Source organism: Leptonychotes weddellii, chromosome 5 (genome assembly GCF_054177405.1).
Source record: "Leptonychotes weddellii isolate Sample4059 chromosome 5, ASM5417740v2, whole genome shotgun sequence".
NCBI classification, from domain to species: domain Eukaryota; kingdom Metazoa; phylum Chordata; class Mammalia; order Carnivora; family Phocidae; genus Leptonychotes; species Leptonychotes weddellii.
In genome coordinates, this window is record NC_138373.1 from 131393914 (window position 1) to 131419930 (window position 26017).

General features: G+C 33.7%; 1 protein-coding gene across 4 annotated transcripts in view; it reads right to left on the reverse strand.

Annotated features, from left to right (window-relative positions):
* Positions 1 to 26017, reverse strand: part of CEP290 (centrosomal protein 290) — an 86804-nt gene that overhangs the window by 46263 nt on the left and 14524 nt on the right. For 2 of the 4 annotated variants that reach the window (XM_081822167.1, XM_081822168.1), the window contains exons 12-28: positions 25620 to 25742; positions 24671 to 24794; positions 20578 to 20750; positions 19343 to 19505; positions 17542 to 17642; positions 17384 to 17471; positions 15892 to 16004; positions 14930 to 15703; positions 14616 to 14708; positions 14243 to 14327; positions 13567 to 13709; positions 10345 to 10509; positions 9826 to 9975; positions 7877 to 7992; positions 6487 to 6589; positions 6170 to 6400; positions 2494 to 2667 (exon numbers count right to left, since the gene is read on the reverse strand). In XM_081822167.1, coding sequence (XP_081678293.1) covers positions 2494 to 2667; positions 6170 to 6400; positions 6487 to 6589; positions 7877 to 7992; positions 9826 to 9975; positions 10345 to 10509; positions 13567 to 13709; positions 14243 to 14327; positions 14616 to 14708; positions 14930 to 15703; positions 15892 to 16004; positions 17384 to 17471; positions 17542 to 17642; positions 19343 to 19505; positions 20578 to 20750; positions 24671 to 24794; positions 25620 to 25742 — 2919 coding nt within the window. The remainder of the gene's footprint in view (positions 1 to 2493; positions 2668 to 6169; positions 6401 to 6486; positions 6590 to 7876; positions 7993 to 9825; positions 9976 to 10344; positions 10510 to 13566; positions 13710 to 14242; positions 14328 to 14615; positions 14709 to 14929; positions 15704 to 15891; positions 16005 to 17383; positions 17472 to 17541; positions 17643 to 19342; positions 19506 to 20577; positions 20751 to 24670; positions 24795 to 25619; positions 25743 to 26017) is intronic. The other 2 variants (XM_081822169.1, XM_081822170.1) reach the window with 2 other exon arrangements.

A 26017-nucleotide genomic window follows, 5' to 3' on the forward strand; every position in this document is an offset into this window, starting at 1 on the left:
CAACCTAGGTCTAGGTAGTGTAAATACATAGGAAAACAACAAAGAGGGATTAGTGTTTTAAACATCTTTCTACCCCTTTTTTCCTCTTAAATCCTGACTTCCAAGGAGAACTTTGGTCTTGTTCCAGATCCTATCCTCACCCCCACCCCGGCCTTCGCAGCGCACGCACGCTTTTACCATCCTCCTCTCCAATCTTCAATCGTTCTCTCCCTATTCGCTCTAAATTTTCTTTCCTAACTGGTGATGTATTGTATGGTGACTAACATAACATAATAAAATAAAATTCAAAAAATAAATAAATTTTCTTTCCCTCTCCCCTCAAACTTCATTGGTCTCCTTTATTTAAAAGAAAAAAAGTTGGGACGCCTGGGTGGCTCAGTTGGTTGGGCGACTGCCTTTGGTTCAGGTCATGATCCTGGAGTCCCAGGAATGAGTCCGCATTGGGCTTCCTGCTCAGCAGGGAGTCTGCTTCTCCCTCTGACCCTCCCCCCTCTCATGTGCTCTCTCTCTCATTCTCTCACATAAATAAATAAAATCTTTAAAAAAGAAAAAAAAGAAAAAAGTTGATAAAACAAATCTTCCTCTCGATTCTACCTCAGCCCATATCTATTTCTCTTTTCTTCTGTCATCAAATTTCTAGTTTTTCTACTGCCTTATCAGCCATTCGAGTTTTGCATTTTCTTATTACCCACTCTCTTTGTATTCTGAAATTTGATTTTCATCACCTTTACTCTCAAGACCTAATCACCACATTTGATGACCTTTGTACCATGGCTCTACACCATTAATCACTCTCTCAAGGTCAACATTTATTAGCTTTAACTGTGTGCCAAACAGGATGCACTAAACACACAAAAATGAATTAAGTAGAGTTCCTGACATCAAGAAGCTTATATTCCAGTCAGGGATGCAGACATATCAACACTCATAGTATCATGTGATATAAATACCAGAACTAGGTACAAGACAGAGAACTAATATAAACAGAGGGACTTTGTTCTATAAAGATACTTCTGGAAAAAAAAATGTCTAAATGAAGTTTTAAGCATAAACAGAAATTCACTGAGCACATAAGCTGGGGCGGGGGGAGAGTTTTCTAGACAAGGAAACAGCAGGTACAAAGAAACATATATAGGAAAAAACACTGTGTTCCAGAAAACTAGCAGTTCAGTGTCAAAAACATAACTTGTAAGAGTACTTACAGCATCAAAGGAGATGACATGAGGTAAGTGGGGGCTAATCATGAAAGGAATTTGACTTTTATTCTTTAAGTGACTAACAGCTGTTTATAGATTTGAAGCAGGGCATCACATGGTCAGGTTCATGTTTAGAAAAATCACTGTAGTGGCAGTAAGGAGAAGGTAATATGGGAGATAGGGATAGGAGTAATGGCTATCACAATACACATAATAAAGAATAAAATGAAGACACTGCCAACAGGGATAAATATATATTCAGAATTATAATCGAGATGCAGGAAGGAGAGGAAGGGATATAATTCAAATGCAAATTTTTTTAAATTTTAAGGAAAGATGAAAAATATTCTTTGGAAAAGTAGATAAATAAGTTAAAAATTACTTATTGCTATGTTATCTACATAACACATTTCTTACATAGGATTTTCAAATGCTTCAGAGGAAGAGGGCACAGAGCATGAAAGATGGGGAAGAAGTAAAATAAATTATTACCACATCTAAATATTCAAAATTTTCTATAAAAATTAACATAATCATCTCTCTTTAGCAAAAACAGTAAAAAGGAAACTGATCATGATTACTTATAGTTAGTATTAATAAATAACTCAGATAGTTTTGTAGGAGTCATTCAAAGCTATTTAAAATGACATTTGGGTGTACTATTGATTGTGTCCCTCTACACAAGTACAACCAATGAAGCCTCAAAATTAGACCTCATTCCTGTCCTAGGAGAGGATCACAAAAGAGAACAAGTCAAAAGACGTAAGCCTTTATTTCTGAAGGGGAAGATGAACAAAACAGGAGCTGGTTTTGCCTACTGTTAAAGATATGGAAGTCAAGTGGCTAAAAGAGAACTACAGAGGGTTCTGGGCCATATTCACATATTTTTTGAATGCAACTTATGACACTTTATCTTACTTTTTCTTATCTGTACAATAAGAAAGGATGGGAATTTCCAGAGTTCATTCACGGTCCAGGAAGAGCCATTCTTGGATATATCATCCCAAGGAACATAATAAGCCAAGGACTATAAGAAAAATATTTGCCCTGGGTTCAGGGGGAAGAGAAAGGGATGGGTACTTAATGATGCTTCCTCTCTTGGTTACATTCCCTATCTGGTTCATGCCCCTTTTTCTTTTTTAAGTGCCTGGGGAAAAGAGGCTTGATTCAATAAAATTATGCAAGTGGACTAAGGGAGGATGACAGGATGAAGTCATCTGGAAATCATTCTGCACCTACCGGTATCACCCAAGAAAAACAGCTAACATTACAAGGTTCAGGGACCACATAAACTTACCTCTAAGTGTTCCAACTTATTTGTTCTTTGAACCAGCATATTATCTTTTTGCAAGATGTCCCTGTACTTTGCAGTCAACTCATTGTATTGTTTATTGGCCAATTCTAGTTCAGACAAAGAAACACTATTATCTATAACTTTTTGGAGAGCTGCAATCTTGAAAGTGGCCATTTCCTATGTAAACAAGGATACACTGAGTTAAGTTGGTGTATTTTTTTCTGGTGAAGCATAATATAATACAGCTAAAAGCAAAACAAATTTTAGAATCATTTTTTTTTAAAGATTTATTTATTTATTTGACAGAGAGACAGCAAGAGAAGGAACACAGCAGGGGGAGTGGGAGAGGGAGAAGCAGGCTTCCCACCAAGCAGGGAGCCCAATGCGGGGCTCGATCCCAGGACCCCGGGACCATGACCTGAGCCAAAGGCAGACACTTAATGACTCAGCTACCCAGGCGCCCCTATTTTAGAATCATTTTTTTTAAAAAAAAAGATTTCTCATGTATTAAAAAATATTACAATAATTATTTCTTTCATATAAGAAATATTTAGAAATTTTAAATAATAAAAATAAAAATGAAGGGAATCCTTTCATGACTGTCACAGTAAAATGAAATTCAATTAATTTCAGAAAAGCACAATACACAGCAGCAAGAAAATGTATCACTCAGAATGTATCTCTGGATGGCTTTTCTAAATTTCATAAAATTAAAAAAAATTTGCCTTTAGTTAGCTGAATGGCAAAATTAGCATCACCACATTACGATTTAGCTATTTCTGCTTATTACAGTTACACAGAGTAGCTTTGTAAGAAGAGAAAACCTTTGGTTCACATGAAGGAAACAATCCTTGATGAGAAAAAAATTTCTCTCAATCATAGCTATCTCAAATAATATGAAAGACTTAAAGTTACTTGTTTCATGTTCTACTCATCAGCCATACAACTATAAAAAGTCACTGCTCAAAGACACTGTATTAACACTAAGAAGAAATATCTGAACATCTTTTTCTCTCTAGGTACGTTGAAGAAGTAGTGCAACGAATAACCAAATTTATAAAGTGAGGAAGATAAAGAATTTACGGTTAAAATTTCTTCTTAAGTACAGTAATGAGGGAAAAATATTTGTAATAGTGGTTCACATCTCATTTTGACAGCTTCTCTTTTCCATCCAAGTAAGTATACATTATTCTACCCTACCCTTGGAATTTGGTTTCACACTTTCTTTGGATGGGGAGGAGTTTCCTATTTCCAGTCCCCTAAAAATACTCAATTTTTGGCTTCCCAACTGTCACGCACCAGCCCCCAAATACAGGTTGAACAATCAGGTTGAGGAGAAGAGCATTCTAGTTCTGTTTTCCCTTCGATCTCACACACTAGCTATATGTGCAAAACTCCAAGAAAAACATAAAATTTTTTTAAAAACAAGAACATTTCTTAAGACTCAAAATTTCCTTATTACGTGTCCAAAGAAAAATAGCTTTCATTATTTAACAAGTTCCTTTTTCCATCAGCGTTTAGCTTTAAGATCACATTGAAAGTAAGTTTGTTAGCATGACAATTTCACCTATTATTAAAAGCAAATAGTAAGGAACTCAACTTCATTTTAATTCTACTTTGAATTCTTTTGTGTTTATATGATTCTATGTAAATTTGGACATGTAAACTGAACATGTACATGCTTAGAAAAGCTATATAAAACAAGATGTAAGGCAAGGTGTAAAAGTACAAACAGCATGCAACGTCCTGTGTCTGTTAATATCTTCAAAAAGAATCATTAAAAGGATAATCAGTTACCTATAGCAGGTAGGGCAGAATGGAGTCAAAGTATAGGGAAAGAAGTAAGATTTCTCTGACTGTATGTTTGAAACATGCAAATGTTTTATATATTCAAATCAATTTAAAAAAAGAAAAGTAACCTCTGAGTTTGAAGACAAATGCAAAACAAATGAGCCTAACTATATATCAAATTTATAGCATAAACACACAAAGAAAATTATTTCAAGTTACTGTAGAAATATATTACCTTGACTATACATCCTGTTGAACGATATTCTAAAGAAAATAAGAACTATAAAGAAATTTTAAACTAAATCTGGTAGCATTGCTGCTGTTGTTAATACCAATGCAAGATTATCTTCAAATTAATGTGTGAATATTATAGGATAGAGCGATTATTTTAACGTTAATAACAGATTTCCATGTAAGAAAAAGGAAATACAAGTACAAAATCAAAGGCCAGTAACAACTCCATACCATTTCCTAACCCCATTATATTAAATCTGAACTGGAGATAACAATATTAACTCATGGTTTTAATACACACGTATTTTCCTAATTTGTCCACTGAAGGGGACCAGTAGCAATGAAACTTCAAGAACAGTAACATCTAGTGACCAGTTTTTGGTATCTAAATGCCTTTCCCACTAAAAAGAACCAGGGTTCTTTAGAGTAATGGTATATTCCAAACCTGGATAAAAGTATATAAGGTAAATCTTGAACATCTTGTTGTGCCAGAAAACAAACCAACATTTGAAGCTTGGTTCAAAGACTATTGGATTATTGTCAAAAGGAATCAAGAGCCGGCTTTAAAGGGCTCCCACTGGCCAAAATTAAGACTAACAAACAACGACTAAGTGTGTGAGTCTGTAATGATACTGAAAGAAGAGAAAGCTGGGGAGGTCGGGCAAACAGGTAGAAGCAGAGTATACCAACTCTGATTTCTGAGGACTAGTCATTAAAAAGAAAGAATGAAGCTTTCATCTTGTCTTTCTAGTAGGAACTATACTTCAAGATAACCAAATAGGCTGGGCTAATGAGGAAAAGCTCTTTATTTTACAAAGGACTATTGGCTAATACATGTAGAAAACATAATATAACTAGAAAATAATTTTTGCAACTCCTAATGAAATAACTGCATCAGATAACAACAATCATTAGTGGCTACTAATGCCATCAGGAGAACTGGCAAAGAACTGGTTATTTGCATGGTACCAAAATATCACCAGTTAAATCACTTACTAGTAGAGATACATTGCTGTTTGCCTAAGACAATAATCACGCACGAAACATGGGACTACCAAACATTCCATCTCTTGAAGTGATGCAACATAAAGTAGAACTTATAAAGTCCAATGGATTATGGATGGAGTATTCTAATCAAAAATGTTTAACCTGACATATCCAAGGCTTCAAAGCTTTTAGTAAATACAATGAATAGAGGAATAAGCAAAATTACGCAGAAAATAATCAGGTAAATCTTCAACATTTTTCACAGCAGGGAAAAAAAAAACAAAACAGGAGATTCTATGAATATTAAAGACTTAATGACACATAACACCCAAATACAATTCAGGATTCTTGACTGGATCCTGGAACAACTGAGGAAATATGAATATGGCCTGGACATTAGATAATTAAGGCAATTATTGTCCATTTTGTTAGATGTGATAAAGTTATTGTGTTATGTAAACAAAAAAAGGCTTTGTTTTTTAGAGATGCAAACTAAAATATTCAGGGAAAAATGTCTGCAATTTATTCCTACAAGGAACAGATGAAGCAATAATACAGAATGTTAATAAATGTTAACTATTAATCCAGGTGATGGTTGTTCATTATACTATCTTCTCTTCCTCATACTTGAAAGTTTTTATAGAGTCAAAAAAAAAACCAGATGTACCTTAAATCGTTGCAAACGTCCAATTTTTTCACCAACTTCAGCTTCCATTGCTATCAAGTCATTCTTTTGTTTCCCATTTTCTTTCCTAAGCTGTCGCTCCATTTCTACTAAAGTGGTATACTGTCTTATGAGTGATTTTTCATTCACTTGCAAGACTGTGATTTTTCTACTATTTTCTGAAAGTGTTTTTTTCATTTCATCCGAATCCATCTGAAGAGCACTGAGCAAATTCTGCACAAAGACACATTTATATTACTTGTTGAATGTGGCTTAGTTTGTATGATATTGTACACTGATTTTAAAAGAGTTTTACTTACATTATATTCTTTTACTTTTATAGCGTTTTGTTGGATTTGATCCTCTAGTTTTTTCTTTTCCTCTTTCACTGTTTCAGATTCTATTTTCCAGGTCTCCTTTTCACTTAAAAAAAAAATAAAAATGACAATATAATAAACCTAATAAAATATTTAACTACAGGAAAACAAGAGGCATCACAGCTACTGGTATCCGATAACAGAATATCTCAAAATTCCATTCGACAAAGATTTAGCCTGGAAGTTCTATTTTTATTAAATAAATGCAATGTAAAGAAATTATTTTATCAAATTACTTTCATTATTTCATGAGACACAACTCTACAACTGTTATAATAAAACAACTGAAGCTGAATCTTACAACATTTTATTAATAGAAAACAAATAGGAAAATAATCAACACTCCAAACTAATTCTGGAAATTAGTTCTCAATATTTTGACCCTACTCTTAAAACTTGAGGGTTAACCAGTTGCAAAATACTTAGAATACAAACAACAGTAGAAATCATTTGACTTAAAAGAAGGTGTGTAAGACACTGTTGCTTACCCGAGAGACATTCTACAGTCACCTGCAATCTGGCTGGCATAAACAGTTAACAGTTAACCACTGAATGGCTGAGACTTGAACATATGACTTGGACAACTCATTAGCCCAATTCTGGCTAATGTGATCTGAGTCAAAGTCTGCTCTGCTAGAAGGTTCTGGAAAATTTTTTTTAATCTAAAAATAAAAAGTTGTGTGGGGGAAAAAAAAATGCCTCTTCTACAATGGGCATGGTTCCCTCTCTCTTGAACTCCTGCATCTATTTTATAAACCACAGAAGGAGATAATGACAACACTTAAACACAGCCTACCCTATAATTACCTTTGGGTTTCTTGTTAGATCACATAATAATTACCCTTCATGTTTAAATCACCTTTGATCTGGTATTCTAATGACTTCTAAGAAAATTATTTGGAAAAAAAAAAAAAAAAAGAAAATTATTTGGAAAAAAAAAAAAAAAAAAGAAAATTATTTGGTTGATACAAATGAAATAGCAGAGATAAGGAGAAACATTAGTTACCAATGAAAATATATCAATAATGATGACAAGGATGATGAAGAATGATGCTAACAGCTGACATTTACAAAATGTTCACGTGCCAGGACATTTGCAAAATGTTCATATCTGAGCATTTTCATGTAACAATTCAATTAGATTTTGTAACAACCCTATGCAAAAGGCATTACTATCTCAGAAATTTATAGATAAGGAAACTAAGACACAAAATAGAAGGGAAAAGGCATGAGGGAAGGGTAAAATAAAATATCTAAGTACTTTCTTACATTTCTTTCATCATTAAACAGAATATGCTGCAATTACATTATAAGGTTTTGCTAACACTTATACCTTAGATATTCCTTATATAATAAGCTTTGCTGATGACGAATTACTGCAAATTTTCTGTTATAGTCTTCAAGAGAATCTTCTAAATTCTTTAATTTATTTTCTTTACATTCTAGTTCCTAAAAATTGGTTTAGAAATAAGAATGCAAAAAGAATCAGAATATATTTTAAATTGGAAAGTATAAAGTCATACTCTGACAAGATTATGGAAAAATATATAAAAGAGAATATAGTTACCAAATTCATTAGCAGCACAGACAATTTCTATAATATCTGGAACATCTTAGTTTAAGGCATATGGAAGGAGGCAATATGTATAAAGAGAAGTACTATAAAACTGGTAAAATTATTTGTATCATATTTGATAGTTTCAATAACCATATAAATGATCAGATTCAGTGGTTATAAACTTCCTCTAGTCATTCAGCCTCACATACCCTTTTGTGAACATATCTGTTCATGCCTCCATTCAAACAATGCTTTCCAATGACTTCATTTTATAGACAAAGAAACAGACTTAGAAAGATTAACTCAACATTAAAAAGCTCATTAAAACTACACTTGGTAGCCATTGCTGAGCACATATGGCAAGCCTGGTGCCAGGTGCCTTACACACATGCAAATCCAACACTTAAAAAGTTAGGTCTTGTGTGGCTCCAAAGGCCTTGGCTACATCTAGCACTCTTAGAACTGGAAGTCCATGTTTTGTCGCTATGAACAGGTTTTCAGATTCCCAACTGACGCTCTTTAATCTACCACAATGACTTTCATATATATATATATATATTTTTTTTTAATTTTATTTATTTATTTGAGAGAGAGAATGAAATAGAGAGAGCATGAGAGGGGGGAGGGTCAGAGGGAGAAGCAGACTCCCTGCTGAGCAGGGAGCCTGATGCGGGACTCGATCCCGGGACTCCAGGATCATGACCTGAGCCGAAGGCAGTCGCTTAACCAACTGAGCCACCCAGGTGCCCCTATATATTTTTTATATAAAGATGAAAAAAATTGTCTGAAGCAACATGATAACGCCACACTACTTTTACTTGTTGACAGTGTCCCTATACTACAGAAGAATAAGAGAAGTCATAAAGAGTGCTAAAGTTATAAATTTAAATGTAATGATATAACATGAATTATAAAGTAGTATTTCAACAAGTGGTAAGGTTGTTCCTCCCTGACTTAGATAACATACAAATTCCAATATTCAAAAAAAGATTAAAGTAATTTTCAAATACAAAAACAAGTATTTAATAATCATAACTCAAGTATATTCACAAAGGGATCATCTAGGAGATGGAGACAGTAGTGCTTATAATCAAAAACATATTTTCATTGATTCCAAACACATTTTTGTAATTGTATTTCAAATGAATGTGATGCTATGGGCATTCACACTTCAAGTGAAATAATAAAAAGTATCTCTCATTAGGCCATTCATAATGACCACAATATAGGCAGCAAAACTGACAAACACAGGGAAAGCACTACCCTTTCTAATTCACTAATTGATTAACTAACACAAGTTTAAAGGGAGGAAATACATTAAAGACAATTTTATTTTAAAACTTCTTCTAGTAGTTAAACCAAAAAAGGAACAATTTTAATCATTTCACTAAAAATTGTATCGGACTTTATTCACTTGAATTGCTTTTCCAACCAACACTAAATATAAGTGCTCCCCTATTTACACATTACCACCTTAGCTGCATGTTATTCTACCTGTTAATCATGTTTCATGACACATATATGCACAAGATATGTCAGCATGCTTCTTATACAGATGAATGGAAGAAATTGCTTTTATTCATAATATTTCATTTAATATCAAAATCCAATAAAAATATATCTCAATGATAATATTCGAAGGAATACTCAAAGGAATATATGAAGACTAAATTGAAAAAATACTATCAATTACTTTTGTTATTCACATGCAAAATTTTTACTACCTGTAAGATATGTATTAAATATTCATTTTGAGAATTAATAATACTGGCACTAGATGGTGCTATCCCATCAGGTAAGTCCACTCCTTTAAAAACAACATTTGATCCTTCTGATTGCCTTAAAAGAATGGTCTCTTTTTCAAGATGATCTACCTGGAAACAAACAGTTCAGAAATGGGAGTCACATCTCTTACAACCAAAGACATTTAAAAGCAGGTAACTTTTTCTTCCTACTGAATATTTTTAAAAAGTAAATGTATGAATGCCCTATCAGGCATTAATTAAACCATACTCGAAATTCTATTTAGAAATACCTACGTATAAACTTAGAATTTTTGTATTCTTTTATGTTATAAAAGGTACTTATTTCCCACTTATTTAAGAAAAATCCAAAAAGGAGTTTTCTTAATGTTGAATTAATTCAAGAAGCATTTTCTCAGTCTTTTAGAAAAAATTAAAAGTTTCATATTCATACTATGCTCATAATGCTTAGCATTTTCTATTATTTAATAATATTCTCACCTTTAAATTTGCTTTTGCCAACTGCTGAGAATAATTGATTGCCTCCTTCCGAGATTCCCTGAGCTCCTGTCTTAATTCTTCATTCCTTCCAGTAAGTTGATCAACTTGGGCTTTCAAATGCAGATTGGCATCAAAGATTCCTTCTGCATTCTTTGATTCTATAGCCTAATATATTTAGATTATATTGAAAAAATGTGAAGCAAAATACTAAAATCATAGTAAAAAAAAAACTACCTTTTAAATAAAATTCACATTTAGGCATTTTACTCTTCCACTGACAGGCATAATAACAATATGCCAAAACCATTTCTTATTTATGAATCTAAATTTATAAAACTCTAGATTAACTTACATGATTATTACCAAGCGTAGTAATTACCTCATTATAATATTTAACAAACATTTAGCTAATTTTAGTAGACTGATAGACTAGAAAAACAACTGGAAGGGAGTAAGACTAGGGTTCAAATCTTAACCAATCTCTTACTAGCTCAGCAAGTGACTTAAATTCTTTAAACCTTAGTTTCCTTATTCCTAAAGAAGAGGAAATAATGTTACATCTGTCCACTTTACAAAGTTTTTATACAGTCAAAATGAGAATTTATATGCAGATACTTTGAAACTATTCAGCATCCATATTTAAAGCATGATCAAAGGAACGAAATAGTTACTACATTTAATTAAGTGAATTTTCCATTGCTTCCTCTCTACACAGTTGAAGCATATATGACAAAAAGGCAAAGTATGGTAACAAACTACTACCCAAAAGGGCTGGATAAGCAAAAATAGCATGTCAAATATTAAAATATTATCAAAAAGGCTTCATTGGTCCTAATTCTCTAACAATGGCATATATAAATATACATACACCCCGGTACACATCGACATAGTACATACATATAAATATATTTGCATTTTAAAGAAACTATATATAACAAAACTGCTAACTGCAAAGTAAAGAAAGCTTCAGAAAAGAAGGAAAAGACAAAGAAGGTTAGTGATCCAGAGTTTAACTTGAGGCAGAAGTTTTATAAAAGTAAGCTTTTAGGGCGCCTGGGTGGCTCAGTTGTTAAGCCTCTGCCTTCGGCTCAGGTCATGATCCCAGAGTCCTGGGATCAAGTCCCACATCGGGCTCCCTGCTCGGCAGGAAGCCTGCTTCTCCCTCTCTGACTCCCCCTGCTTGTGTTCCCTCTCTCTCTGTCAAATAAATAAATAAAATCTTTAAAAAAAAAAAAAAAAAAAAAAAAATTTTAAAAGTAAGCTTTTACCCCCAAGAGACCGGGGCAGGGATCATATGGAATAATAAATTATACTAATTCAAAGGGGATACCAGGAAGACAGAAGTAAGTAGAAGGAGGTACTGTGACAGACATCAGGGTAGCCTAGTTAGCTGTCTTGCTGAGAAACAGGACCATGTTGCCTATATGGTCTTTTATTAAAATGAGATTAAACGGTGATTAGAGGTACTGAAAAATAACCTGTGGCAACAGAAAATGAAATGAAGTACATAATCTAGAAATATCTGATCTAAAGTGTCACTGATTCTGAAGATTTCTTACAGCAGGCATTGTTAGGTCATTTGTGAGTTACAGACAGGGCATATCAATCAGAAAAAAGAATGACAACCCAGGATAGAAGCAGATGAAATCTCTGGAAGCAGTGGTCCTGGCAAGACCAGAAGCTGTCAACTGAAATAGAAGAAGTCAGAATTTCCTGTGCTATCCATTCTGTTTGTATTTGGTCACTAAGTGGAGTTTCCCTTGGAAAATAGTTTGATTTAGACACAGTATCAGTAGTAGGTAGCATCACAGATGAAAGATGTTCACAGAAAAAGCATAAAGAATCATTTTAGACATTCAAAGAGCAGAGGCGAACAAAGTCACCAACAGGAGAAGGAACATAAAAATGAGTAACATATAAAGAGAATTAAATGGTTCTCATAAATTTTGTCAAATGATCTTCTTGCCTCAGGAAGTTTTGAACATACCAGTATCTCTCTCTCTCTCTACTAACAATACAGTGCTGCTAAGAACGAGTGTTCAACTATTGACTAATTCACCATAAAAATAGCAATTCAACAAATATTTTCCTGGGAAGCACAAATTTGGGAAGCAATAATATATGCTAAGTATGTTCAGATTTTGTAAACAATATATTTAAATATTAAGAATTTAAAATGTATATTTTATTCAAGTTTATGTAACACTCATTAATACTGTAGAACTCTCAAATCTCTATATAGTAAATATAAATATACTATTATTTGATGGCTAATATTCTTCCTGTAGCAATGCTTAAGCATTGAAATATTTAAAATATTCTTACTATATCCTATTACACTTCCAGGTTTGTGACATAAGGTCCTACCAGACTACCTTCTACACTTAACAAGTGAATATAAAAAACAACTATTTGAAGGTTCTAGAAAATAAACAAAAGCAAGTAGATTTTGGAGAGGACTTAAAACTTGGAAGACAGAACCAAGTGAATTTTGCATGTGTGTGTGAGGGGGCGGGTGGTGTGGGGAAGGGACGGGCTATAGTTGCAGTGACCTGTCATCTTTCTGGCCAAGAAAACCACAAATAGAGCCCAAAGTCTCGGGAAAGTAAGATAGGAATTCCAGAAAGAAATAACCAGCAAAAGGGAACTCCAAATTCTGTTAAAAACTCTGCCAGGCTGACCTTTGAAATGGAAGAAAGGAGATGATAGAAGAAAATATCAGTGATCTTAAAAATAGATAAATAGCAATTATCCAATCAGGAGGAGAAAAGATAAAAAAAATTAGGGAGAAAAAATGAAAAGAGCCTCAAAAACCTGTGTGACAACATCAAAAGGTCTAACAGGTGTCTCTGGAGTCCCAGAGACAATGGGACAAAAAAAATAATTGAAGAACTAAAGTGGAAAACTTTCCAGTTGTAGTGAAAAGTAAACAGATTCAAGAAGCTCAGCAAACCCCAAACGACATACACATACACACATACAAATATATGAATGCACACTCTTACCTAGACACACACCAGCGCACATTATAGTGAAACTGGTGAAAACCAAATAACAGAGAAGTTTTGAAAGCAGCCTGAGAAATCGACATGTAACAAACAGGGGAACAATGACTCAAATGACTATAAATGTCTCATCAGAAACAATGAAGACCAGAGAACAATTGAACAACATCTTTAAAGTATAAGACAACAAAACAAAACCAATGTGAAAAAAACTTACATTAACTAGTCTTTCAAGACTAGGGATGATTAGAGATGTTTCTCCTCCTTTAACATCAGGATCTTTCTGCATTTCCTTTATAGCTTGCAATATTTCTTTCATACCTTCTTCCAGCTGCTTATTTTCTTCAGCTAATTCTTTTACTAAAATGACATATTTTTCTCATTCAGTGAATACCTTCTTCACAATTTACACTATTCTATACACATAACAAATATTTCACATATAGAAAAAATACCCATTTGGGAAATGCCAAAGTAAATAAATGTACAAAAAATGCACCTATAAATCCAATGTGTGAATAGCTGTATTAAATGATATACCTGTTTAAATCATGTGCATATATGTTTCATTGTTGAAAGAAATCATAAAGATACTTTGTCTTCACTTCTTTAAACATCTTTTAAATTTGTTTTTTTAACTTCACTTTCATTAGACAACAAAAAAGAAAAACTGACTTATTTATCACCACAAAAAATTCACATTAATAACTTTGACAATGAATATAGCAAGGCAAACCAAATAGATGAATGAGAGACACTGAAGTCTATGTATTGTGGAGGTAATTAAAGTTAAAACAGACTAGAAAACAAGAATGTGTTAAAGTCCTTTTAGCTCCATGATTTTCAGTATAGGATAAATAAGTACAGAAAAATAAGAAATAATAGTAACTTACATTTATTCTGAAATTTGGTTATTATTGTTCTACCTCTTTCTAAATCTCTTTCCTTTTCAATTAGTTCTTTTGAAAGAAATTCATTCTGTACAGAACATAAAGAATAAAATTGATTTTTTTAAACAAAATATCACTATCATTTACAGTTTTCAAGTTAAAAAATTTTGACCAATTGAGGTGTAACACACCAGAGACAAGCTATAGAAATACAACAGTAGTAATAAAAATAAAACCCAAAAGGTAAAACAGCTGGTGGTCTTCCTCCCACTTTCTCCCTTTCCCCACTCCCACAGCAAAAGACAAAGAAATATAATTGAAAGATTTTGTCTTTAGTTCCAAAATTATCTCTTTTAATAGTCTGCCTTTATACTACCTGTTCTGCCTGGCTTCTATGACGTTCAAGCTCTATTTCTGCATTTCTATTCTGTGCTTCCTTGACCAATAAATCCTGTGCTATGACTTCATTCTAAAGGAATAATTAATAAATTAGGCAAGTCAATGATTTCATATCAAACTTACTGCATTTTTAAATTTTTAAAAAATAGAATATGTATAAATTAGTGTTATGTGCAAGCATAAAAAAATTCTTACTACAATGATTACTCAGAGAACTTTGTTAGAGAAGTCACAAAAAAAAAGAGTTAATAAAAAAGTGATCTCAGTAATGTAATCTGGAGGAAAGCTCACCTGAGATCTAAGAAATACTAGTTCTCTCCGTAGCTGTTCTATAAGATTTTCAAGTGGATCTATCTGAGATGATTTTGATTGTGTAGTAATAGGCACACGGTCCAGAAGATTAACATCAAGTTTACTTTTCAAAATCTCTGTCTGTAAAGGCACTTCACTCTTTCTTACATCTTCTTTCAAATTGATATCAGCATATTTTATCTGGTTATGAACCTGTTCATCTTCTGATGTTGCTACTTGTGATTCACCCATGTCAGCTCTATTATCATGAATTTGTTCACAAAATATTGCAGATTTTTGCCTAAATGATAACTTCTGCATTAAGTCTGAAGCTGTTGATAAGGCCTGTAAAGATGAACTGCTTTTCTGTATGAAACTAGTCTTCTCAAGTGCCTGACAGCTTCTTGACACCTTCTTCATAGAGTGGTCAGAAAGAGAGTATAAGTAGTCATCTATTTCTTCATGGCTCTCCCTACTAAAGCTATTGACTAACGATTCTAGATTTCTTAAAGATTGTAGACATGGTGCTTTAAAAATCTCCTTTATCATAATAGTTTCTGGAGGTGAATTATTATCTTTTACTTGTATAGATGAAGAATGTTTAGTTAGAGAGACAAAAGGATCCACTGCACTTTCTACACTATGTTGAATTTCAGGTAACATTCTTGATAATGATCCTATGGTGACATTCTCCTCTGGTTCATTCTGATATAACTGTGGAAAACCAAATGATGGTCTCCTATGCGGCAGCTCTATTTTATCTGAACTCGTAATCTGTATTTAGAGTAAATAAGGTCTCATTAATCAATATTTGGATCAACAGGTTATTTAAATTAAAACAAAAAAGTTATTTAACAATTATAAAAAGAAGCAATGTCCAAAATGAGCTAACAGGTGAAGAAATGAAAGTACTAATAATAACATTTTTCTTCTATTCTCTTTGCCATAACAATACTGTTTACCTTAGATTGAGCTTCACTCATATTTTTGAGGCTTGCAAAACCTAATTTCCTTTCTCCTATTCTATTTTCTTGAGAAAAGTTTTCAGTTAGGTTCAGGTCCTCAACAGTTAATCCTACATAAAAAAGAATTAACAAATTAGAAACATGAAATAACTCTCTTATTACTCTAATTCTTAAAAAGTAAAATCAAGATTTTTTTTTAAAGATTTTATTTATTTATTTGTCAGAGAGACAGAGAGAGCACGAGCAGGGGGAGCAGCAGGCAGATGAAGAAGCAGGCTTCCTACTCAGGAAGCCCAATGCCCAGGACCCTGGGTTCATGACCTGAGCTGAAGGCAGCTGCTTAACCGATTGAGCCACCCAAGAGTACCAGTAAAATCAAGTTTTAAGTCAAACAAAAGGTAGAAATTTCCAAAATCCTTCGTCCACATGTAGCCTATATAACCTTCTGATTTAGCTCACTTTTAATATTAATGAGAAACTAATATGACTTTTATCTTCTCTATCATTCTTTACACATTCTATATTAAAGTATTAATAATTACTGAAATAGTTTAGAGACATATAAAATAGACAAGAATCATGAATGAGTAAACTGGTTAATACACTAATAAATTATGAAGTTTTGCCATCCTAGAAATTTTTTGATATAGAGACCATGATGATAAAAAATCAAAATAAACCAAAAACAAACCAAAACAAAACAAACAAAAAACCCTCTATTATTCAAATACTTGTGGACTTGGGTGAAGTTAAAAAAAATTCCTTCGCGGGGCGCCTGGGTGGCTCAGTTGGTTAAGCGACTGCCTTCGGCTCAGGTCATGATCCTGGAGTCCCGGGATCGAGTCCCAAATCAGGCTCCCTGCTTGGCGGGGAGTCTGCTTCTCCCTCTGACCCTCCCCCCTCTTGTGCTCTCTCTCTCATTCTCTCTCTCAAATAAATAAATAAAATCTTAAAAAAAAAAAAAATTCCTTCGCTATGGTCTTAGAAAAAGGCACTACAATTGCTATTATAAAACTTAACCAACTGTTCTCTTGATATCAAATAAGATAAACGACAAAAAAGTTAATTTTTATTCAATAAAACATTACTTTCACTTAATAAGGAATAATGTACAAAGAAAGTTTTCAATGTACTGCTCTTAAGGAAGATATTAACAGCAACAAATATTAATATAGAAATTACTAAATATTATCATTATTGATCACAACATATCAGGATTGTGTGGGAATTAATAGACTATACGGTAAAGTTTTCAAAAGTTAATGATTCTGAAGTTTTGTTCAATTATTTTATTGTGCTTTTTCTGTTTTTACCTGTTTCAGATTTAGGACAGAAACCAGTGATACTTAAATATTCTTCATCAGGCCATTATTTCATTTATTAAACTTGCAGCAGAACCATGATAATATATGTAAGATACAGAAAATTTCAGCTCCAGACAATTCATTTTCCAATGATTCTTTAAAGGATTTGGAATAACTGCATATACCTGAAGTTGCAGCTCTTTTTCCTCTTTCTTGAGCCATTTGGCGAATTTTTTTTTTCAGATCGAGTCGTTCTTCCTCTAGACTTTCAATCTATAAAGCACAAATTATTAGAATTTCTTTTGGTTCAACCAGAAAATAACTAATTAACTATCATACTTGCCTCTTTCAAAAGAATCTGGTTTTCAGCTCTGTATTGCTGCTGTTTTAAGCTTTTGCTATTTCTAAATTCAGTTAAATCAATCATTGTCTTCGGTTCAAGGCCTAAAATAGAAAGCAGTATAATTAAAAACTTACCAACATTCAAATGAGCTATAAAAATTTCATATAGCAGTTGGTTATCATCGAGCAAATGGTTACAATTTATTTAACCACCATCACTGAAGAATGGGATACTTTTGTGCAAGAATTTCCAGATATTTGAACTATAACCTTACAAGTCAACATTTTATCACAATTTTTAATAGAAATTCTGACAAAATATATCAGGATCTGTCTTCTTCTCCATGTTAGATCATCATGAAAGTACTAGAATGTATTAATTCAAAACAGAAGCTGTAGAATAAAACAGACTTGCGCTCAATTCCCACTTTCAATTATTAACTAAGCTGTAGGACTAATACTGCATTTCTTTCTTTCTTTTTTTTTTTGGTTTGTTGTCAAGGGTTTAAAAAATTAACCTATAGAAGGTACTTAGTCCAATGCCTGGCACATAGTAGTCATTACTAATATCAATATCAATTATATTACCACATGAGTCTGATTCCTCCATTGTTCCTGTCTCCTAACTTCCTATTACTAAGTAGATATGAAGATTGTCTTAAGCAAGTGTAAAACAAGATTTGGAGGCTTTAAAATACAGAAGGGGCACCTGGGTGCTCAGTCAGTTAAGCATCTGCCTTCAGTTCAAGTCATGATCTCAGGGTCTTGGGATCGAGCCCCAAGTTGGACTTGCTGCTCAGCGGGGAGTCTGCTTCTCCCTCTGCCCCACCCACTGCTGGTGTACTCTCGCTCCCTCTCTATCTCTCAAATAAATAAATAACATTTTTAAAAATAAAATAAAATACAGAAAATCTGGTGTTTGTGACAGCTATCTAATTGGCTCAGTCATCTTTAGCAACTTCCGGTTTGAAGTCAGCTGTGATCCAGTAGGTCAAGTTGATCAGAAGGCTAACTTGGGGTACTGGCATGATTCTGAGTCCTACTTAGATACATTTTCATAAATAAATCCTCTTCATAAAATATTTATTTTTCCTTCCTCTAGAGAATAATTTTCACAGATGATCATTTTAGCTCTAAGAAAGCATTAACAGGTATTTACCAAGTATAATGAAATCAGTATTTAGATTTTTATTTTCACTTCAAAGTAGCAATTTAGATTAACTGTCATAATTTAACATTCAAACGAGTAATACTAAATGAATTATTTCTTGAAATCAATACATAAACTCTCAAGCTATATTTACTAATTACTTCTTAGAATCAATAGTAACCTTAAAATACCCAACCAAAGTTAAATTTAAGCAGCATAAATCATAAAAGTCCTTAACCAGTACTTCTAAATGTCCTCATGAATTCATCTGAACGAGAGTATTTTGCAAACCAAATGGGTCATACAGACCCTCCTTTGTTGAGAAAAAGAAAGGGGGGAGTTAACTTCTAATATGTGGTATTAGTTTAGCAGACTTTCAGTTTTTAAACAAGCAATTATTACTTGAAGAGATGCCAGACTGAATAGAGCAGTGCTCCAGGACAGCCCACTCACCATCCCAACCCCATTAAATCTGTAGTCCCACTTCAATCAGGGCAGCTCCAGTTTTGTTTTAAATATTTTTATAGAAGGGTTTATATGGGGGGGGGGAAACACATTCAACTATTTAAAAATAATATTACACAAAAAGAAAAATAAGAAATGACTCGGCATTTAGGATTGATCAAACTATGGATCTTAAAAGATGACTTACCCACATGCTCCCTAAGTGCCTCATTTTCATCAAGGAAATCATTGATCTTCAACTCAAGTTTATTGATTTCCTTTGTTAATACTTCAATCTCTCGATCTCTTATTTTAATTTGGTTTTTACAATTCTTTATTTCAATAACAGCATCTTCTAAACCATATATTCCCTGAAAAATATCCAATCTAATTTAAGTATAATGTGGTTTATTTGAAAAATTATCAAATTTATGAATTTATTTTCTTATTAAGTCTGAGGGGAAGTACACATATATGTAAGATTTGTATCATGAAACTGTGCTTTTTATTGTGCTTTTAAAAAACAAATCCAGTAATATGATGGAAAATGGAACAGCTGAAACTTCCCAGTATAGCATCCTAATGACAAAGTGACTCAGAGAATGACATATAAAACATTTAACAAGGGGAGCCTGGGTTGCTCAGTCAGTTAAGCGTCCGACTCTTGGTTTCAGCTCAGGTCTGATCTGAGAGTTGTGAGATTGAGCCCCGAGGTGAGTTCCATGCTGGGTGTGGAGCCTGCTTAAGATTCTCTCTCTCTCTCTCTCTCCCCACCACCACCCTGCTCATGCTCTCTCTCTCTTAAAATAAATAAATTTATTAATAAAATAAAACTAAAATTAGTGAATGTTGACTGTATATAAGACCATGCTAGATGATTCAGGGGATATTAAGATAAATCAGATGTTCATACTGTCTCTAGGGGGCTTCTGACCCACCCCCTCAAAAAACAAACAAAAAAACATTTAACAAAATATAGGAAAGGAATAATAAGAGTGAATCAGTGATACCATTAGAATATATAAGTCATTAGTTACTTGACTTAGTGGCAATCAGATTTAAAAATACAAAAAGTACAAAGTAAGTACTGTGTGTTGGCGCAGTAGGCAGCAAAACTGTCCCTGAAATAACTTCTGGCAAATAAACCAGCGGTGTCATCTATAATGGTGGCATAATGACACCGATTACGAAGAAACTAAACTTGCTGTCTCACCAAAGCTGATTATCTGGGGCAAAATGCTTTGATCAAATGGCTAGAAAACAGTTCTCTGGCTGAAAAGTAAGTGCTGATCAAGTTTGAATACGGCAGTACAAACCAACCAAGATAACCTTTATCATAAAACACTTCTGGAATGTTTTTGAAGGTACACAGTAAATGGCACGGAACAGTGTGAGTGGCAAGAATAACCTAAGCTCCTTGATTGGCAAGATAAAAATACATACCGATTCATAATCTTTTAATCGCTTTAGAGTCTCAACTAGTTCTTTATCCTTTTCCCTAGCATCAGCCTCAGCCAGTTCAGCTGTTCTCTCAGCCTCTTTAGTTTTCTCTTCTAACATTTGAACCTTAGACTGAATTTTCATATAATGAGTCTGCTGGGAAAGAGTTGAAGCACCTACAGAGTAAAAAAAAAAAAAAAAAAAATCATGAATTTATTGAACTGATTACTTATTCCTTTAAATCCCTGATTGCAATCCAATACAGGAAGCAGGAAAAGTGGTATGTCACTAAAAAAGTCCCTTTATTATTATAATTTTATATTTAAAAAATAAAATTTGTTTTCATTTTATTGATAGGACAAGCTTAAAAAGTTCAATAAAATCTTAGCTGAATGGTTACAGATTATATAAGATTGCAAAACACTGCTTTAAAAAGATTGATTATTGTGGCAAAAACTACTAGCTATCTGTTCCTAATGTTCAACCTTTGTCCACTGTAAGAGAAGAATGCAATTTTGGTTGGACACATGGCCATATGAAATAAAGACTAAATTTCCAGTTAAACCCCAGCAGCTAGGTGTGGTCATGTGACCAATGGTATATAAGCAGACAAGCCATGTGTGTATTTCAGGAAATGTTTTTAAAGAGGAGGAGTGAATCTTTTCTCTTTCCTCCTTCCTGCTAGCTGGAATACAGATATTAAGTCTGGAACTCAAACACTGAGAACATGAATTGGGTACTACGTGTTGAGACAGGCAGCGCAGCAAGTTACAGGATGCCTGATACCCGGTGTTTGTGCACATATCACACCCAACCCCAAACTAGTCACCTCCACTTTGTTTGTATCATGGAAAAATACATTTCTATCCTGTTTAAATCACTGTTTCATTTGATTTTTTCTGTTGCTTGCAGCTAAACTTAATAGCTAAAAAATCTCTACTTATATTTTCTTAACAAACTGTTGCTAGACCAAAATATAACATTCCCATATTGACACAAATCATTCTTATCCACCGAAAGTGTTCACTAATTTATAGAGTATGTATTAACGTATAAGCATTGGACTAGTGTGGGAAAGCATGCATGTTTACAAGAAATGGGCCCTGTTCTCTGGAGTGAAAAGCCTAGATGGAGAATGTGAGAGGCTGAGCTGTCCCTAGTGTCTACTCTTGCTTCTTCCATGTGGCCCGCCACAGTATGTTTACTTGCCTATCCTTCAGTGTGTGCTATTTGCCTCTTGCCCCACCTCCTCTATCCTGCTGTTTGGGATGTGGACGTGAAGGTAAAGCTCCACTTTGGACAAGACAAATGAGGGCAACACACCGGATTGCCTAATTCTACACCATCACACAGGTGAGAAAAAGAAACTTCTATCTTGATTTTGCCACTATTTTTCAGATCTTTAGTTCTGACAGCTAAACCTAATCCTAACCAATGAAAGGAAAACACCATTAGCTGTCATATTTACAAGTTAACTTCAAGTATAGAGTATATTCTAGTACCCACACCTTCTGTGGACTTTAGGGGTCATATGACTATGGACTGACTGAAATGTCATTAGACAAGACCTCTTTCTTATCTGATAGCAGAGATCAACTGTCACTTTTTCTCCTGGTGGCCGGAATATGTAAAGCCCATGGTATCAGTCACCCTTTTAAGGCAGTTTAAACCACTGTCAAAGTATAAGTCTAATAAATACATAATACACACACATACAGAAATAAGTATAACAAGTGAGCCTTGTTGTTGGCTCAGCAATCATATTACATTTCCCTAGTCTGTTCACTCTTCCAGATGACCATTTTATACCTTCTCTTTTCTTCTTCTCTCTCCTCAAATTCTAACACATCTTCCCCTATCCTTTCAGTTAAGAACATTCCTGAGAAAAGAGAAGCAATCAGTACAGAAGCTCTACTTGCTCTCTACCTGCTCTCACCATCAGGTCATCTCCAGAGTCACCTGCATCTGTACCTACACGCTCCACCTCCCTTCCTGTTACTATGGATGGATTCTTTGTGCTCCTAAGGCCAACTACCCCACTGGAACATTAGATCCCATCCCACTGCCTTCTCAAGGATATTGCTCCAGAAGTTCTCCCTCTCTCTCTCCTGCTTTATGAGTGCATCAATTTTCTTCTTTAATGGATCTTTCCTTTAACCTAGAAGCATGATTATTTCTTCCATTTTAAAGAGAAAAACACTTTTCCTCATACCCCTTTCCCTTCAAGTTACTACTCCATTTTTCTCCTTCCCTTCACACAAACAGTCCTCAAAGCAGTCTCTAGATTGTCCTATGTCATCTCTATCCATTTTCTCTTAAACCAAAAGTGGCCACTGCTAAGTCCACTGGTTAATTTTCAATGCTTGTCTTGATTTATCAGCAGCATTGAATACAGCTCTGAACATGGTTGCTTATTCTCTTCCTAGATGACATTCCTCATGTGGTTTTTCAGGACTCTACATGTTCCTGATTTTCCTCCCACCTAGAATCCTTTGGTTGCTCCTTTTCATCTCCCCAGCCTCTAAAGTCAAAGCATCCCTGGGCTCAATCTTTGCATTTTTCTTCTTAACATTTGTTCCTTTGATCTCAGCTAGCCTCATGACTTCAACTACCATTTTTAGGCATATGGTTCCCAAATTTATATCTTTAGCCTCGACTGTTACCCTAAACCTCAGACTTCTATATATACAAGTGCCTATTTAATACTTTCAGAAGTCTAATAAGCATCTCAAACTTAGTATGTCCTGTTTAACTAAGTCCCTGATCATTTCTAAATTTGCTAGAAACGCAGTCCTCCCCAGTGTTCAGAACAAAAGTCCTGATAACTCTCTCACATCCTACATCTGATCTGTTAGCAAACTGCATTTCTATCACCTTCCAAATACATTCTGAACTGACTACAACTAATAACTCTACTGCTACCTCCATGCTCTAAGCTACCAGCACCTTTCCAGATTATTGCAATAGTCTCATAACAGGTTTGCCTGCTTCTGTCCTTACCACTCCTGTGATCTATTGCAGACACTGCCTAAGTCAAATTATTTCACTCCTGTCTTCAGAAACTTTCTTTGGTGCTTCTTCTCACTTAAAATAAAAGCCAGAGTCCTTATAGTGAACTGTTAAATCTCTATATGACATGGCCCCTGGCTACCTCTCTGATCTCATGGCCTACTACTGCCCCATCTGCCCACCGTTCCAGCCACAAGGGCTTCTTTGTTGTTTTTCAACACACTCGGTATACTCCTACTTCAGTGCCTTTACACTTATTCCCACTGTTTAGGGACATCTGCACGGCTTACTACTTCACTTCCTGAAAGTGTTCAAGTGTGGCTCAATGCGGCTTTTGCCTCACTATCTAAATTATAACGGCACCTCCAACTACCACCACCATTATTTCACTTACACACACACACACACACGCACAGAAACTCACTAGCTATTTACCTTTGTGCCTTACTTTTTTATCTTCTGCAATTATGTTAAATAGGTCATGAACTCACCATGAATAGTTTGCATTAATGTGTCCTGGTATAACTACAGTATGTAGTGCTGCAGAAATAGAAGACCACTGCTGTTTCAAGGGCTCATGTTCAGGTGTATAGCAAGGTAGTATGTCCCAGGGTAGGCAGAGTAAAATGAGACATTAAATTGGGTGAAGTTCATTCAAATGCTGACGAGTCAAATGACTTCTGAAAACTCTCTGCAATGCTGCTACACTGATCAAATTTTATTCTATTATTAATTATTAAATATCTATTATTATATATATTATTAATTATTAAAAAGGGGATAAATAACTATACTCAATTATATCACCATTTTTCATTTCTTTCATATAACTAATATGGTAATAAAGGTTAATGTAATTTTCATTGCAAAAAAATTACAGAAAATATCTCCATCACTTACAAATTTAAACACTAGTAATATATGTACCTAATATACTAGTTAATATATGTAAGTCATTTTTAAAAATGATAAAATTCAAAAAGAAAAATCAATAATATATCTATTGACATAATTTAATAAAAATAAAATACTTATAAAATTGAATGGTACATAAAATAACTTTATATGCTTATTAAACATTAATTACCTTTGTTTCTTTGAAGCTCATTTTTCAAATCTTCAATAATGAAAGTATTTTTTTCCATTTCTTTTGTATATTGTTCTACTTGCTCAGTGAGCATCTTAATTTGACTATCTCGTTCTTGTATACCCTATAAAATATTTTTGAATATTACATATTATTTCTTCATGGGTATTAACATACATTTTAAAAGTAAGGAAAAAAATCGGTCTTATGTTTCTTCAACAAGATTGTAGAATATGTATTTTTTGGGTCAAAACTATGTCCTTTACTACTCTGTATACCGCAACTGCACAACAATGTTAGATACACTGATGTCACTCTAATACTTACAGATTGATCTAATGGCTAACATCCTGGCAAAGGGAATTCCAGAACTCTCTAATATTTATGGCTTCTTCTGACTTCTTTCATGCTACCGTTCCTCATGACCCACCCATTTCCATCTTTTGCCCTGTAGTACTTCATTCCAAATATTGTCCCTTGCAATTGTTCTTATCCTTCAAATACTTCCCAAATTTCCCTCTTTATTCCAGACTGTGACTATAGAGCACAGATGAGGGAAGTACACCTTCTACATGAATACATTTGTACTAAAAATAAAATTTAATGTAATACAGTCAAATTATAATGACACTTTCAGCTTTTTCACATTATACAGGGTATTTCAGCACCAACAAATAATATAATAAATGTTAATAAGAGTACTAGGATATTTTTAAGTTTCTAAAAGTTTTTAAGTTTCTTATTAAATAATTCCCAATCAAAACAATATGTCTATTATCTGAATCAACACAGAAAAATACACAAAATAATTCTATTCCTAACTCTAAACTTAATTCTAATTGTTTCTTGGGATTGGATTTCAAAAGACTTTATTATATACCCAATAGTGTAAGCCACTAGGTTAGACACATTGTCTACTTTAACAAACCACATTTTGAGAAGGTTTTACCTGTTGTAGAGCCATAACGTTACTTTTATCAGCATCAAGCTGGGCATTTTTCAATTTCTCCCTCAGGTTATGTAACATTTGCTGATATTCAATAATTTCATCATCTTTAGAAGACAAAATTAACTAGATATAAACAACATAGGATCTGTTACATAAGAGGAAAATTAATAAACTATTTTTCACTTATGGCAACTACTCTAATATATACCATTAGCAGATACCAGAAAATGCAGGAAATAAAATTCACTTTGAAGTAAGTATCAGCAACTATTTGCATAATCATTTGTTCCTTTTGGATGTACAACCTTAAGTTCAAATACGAAATGATTCAAACATATACAGTATAATTTTTGCTGTTTTAGAAATTCAATCTTTAAACAATCTCAAGTTTTTAAAAC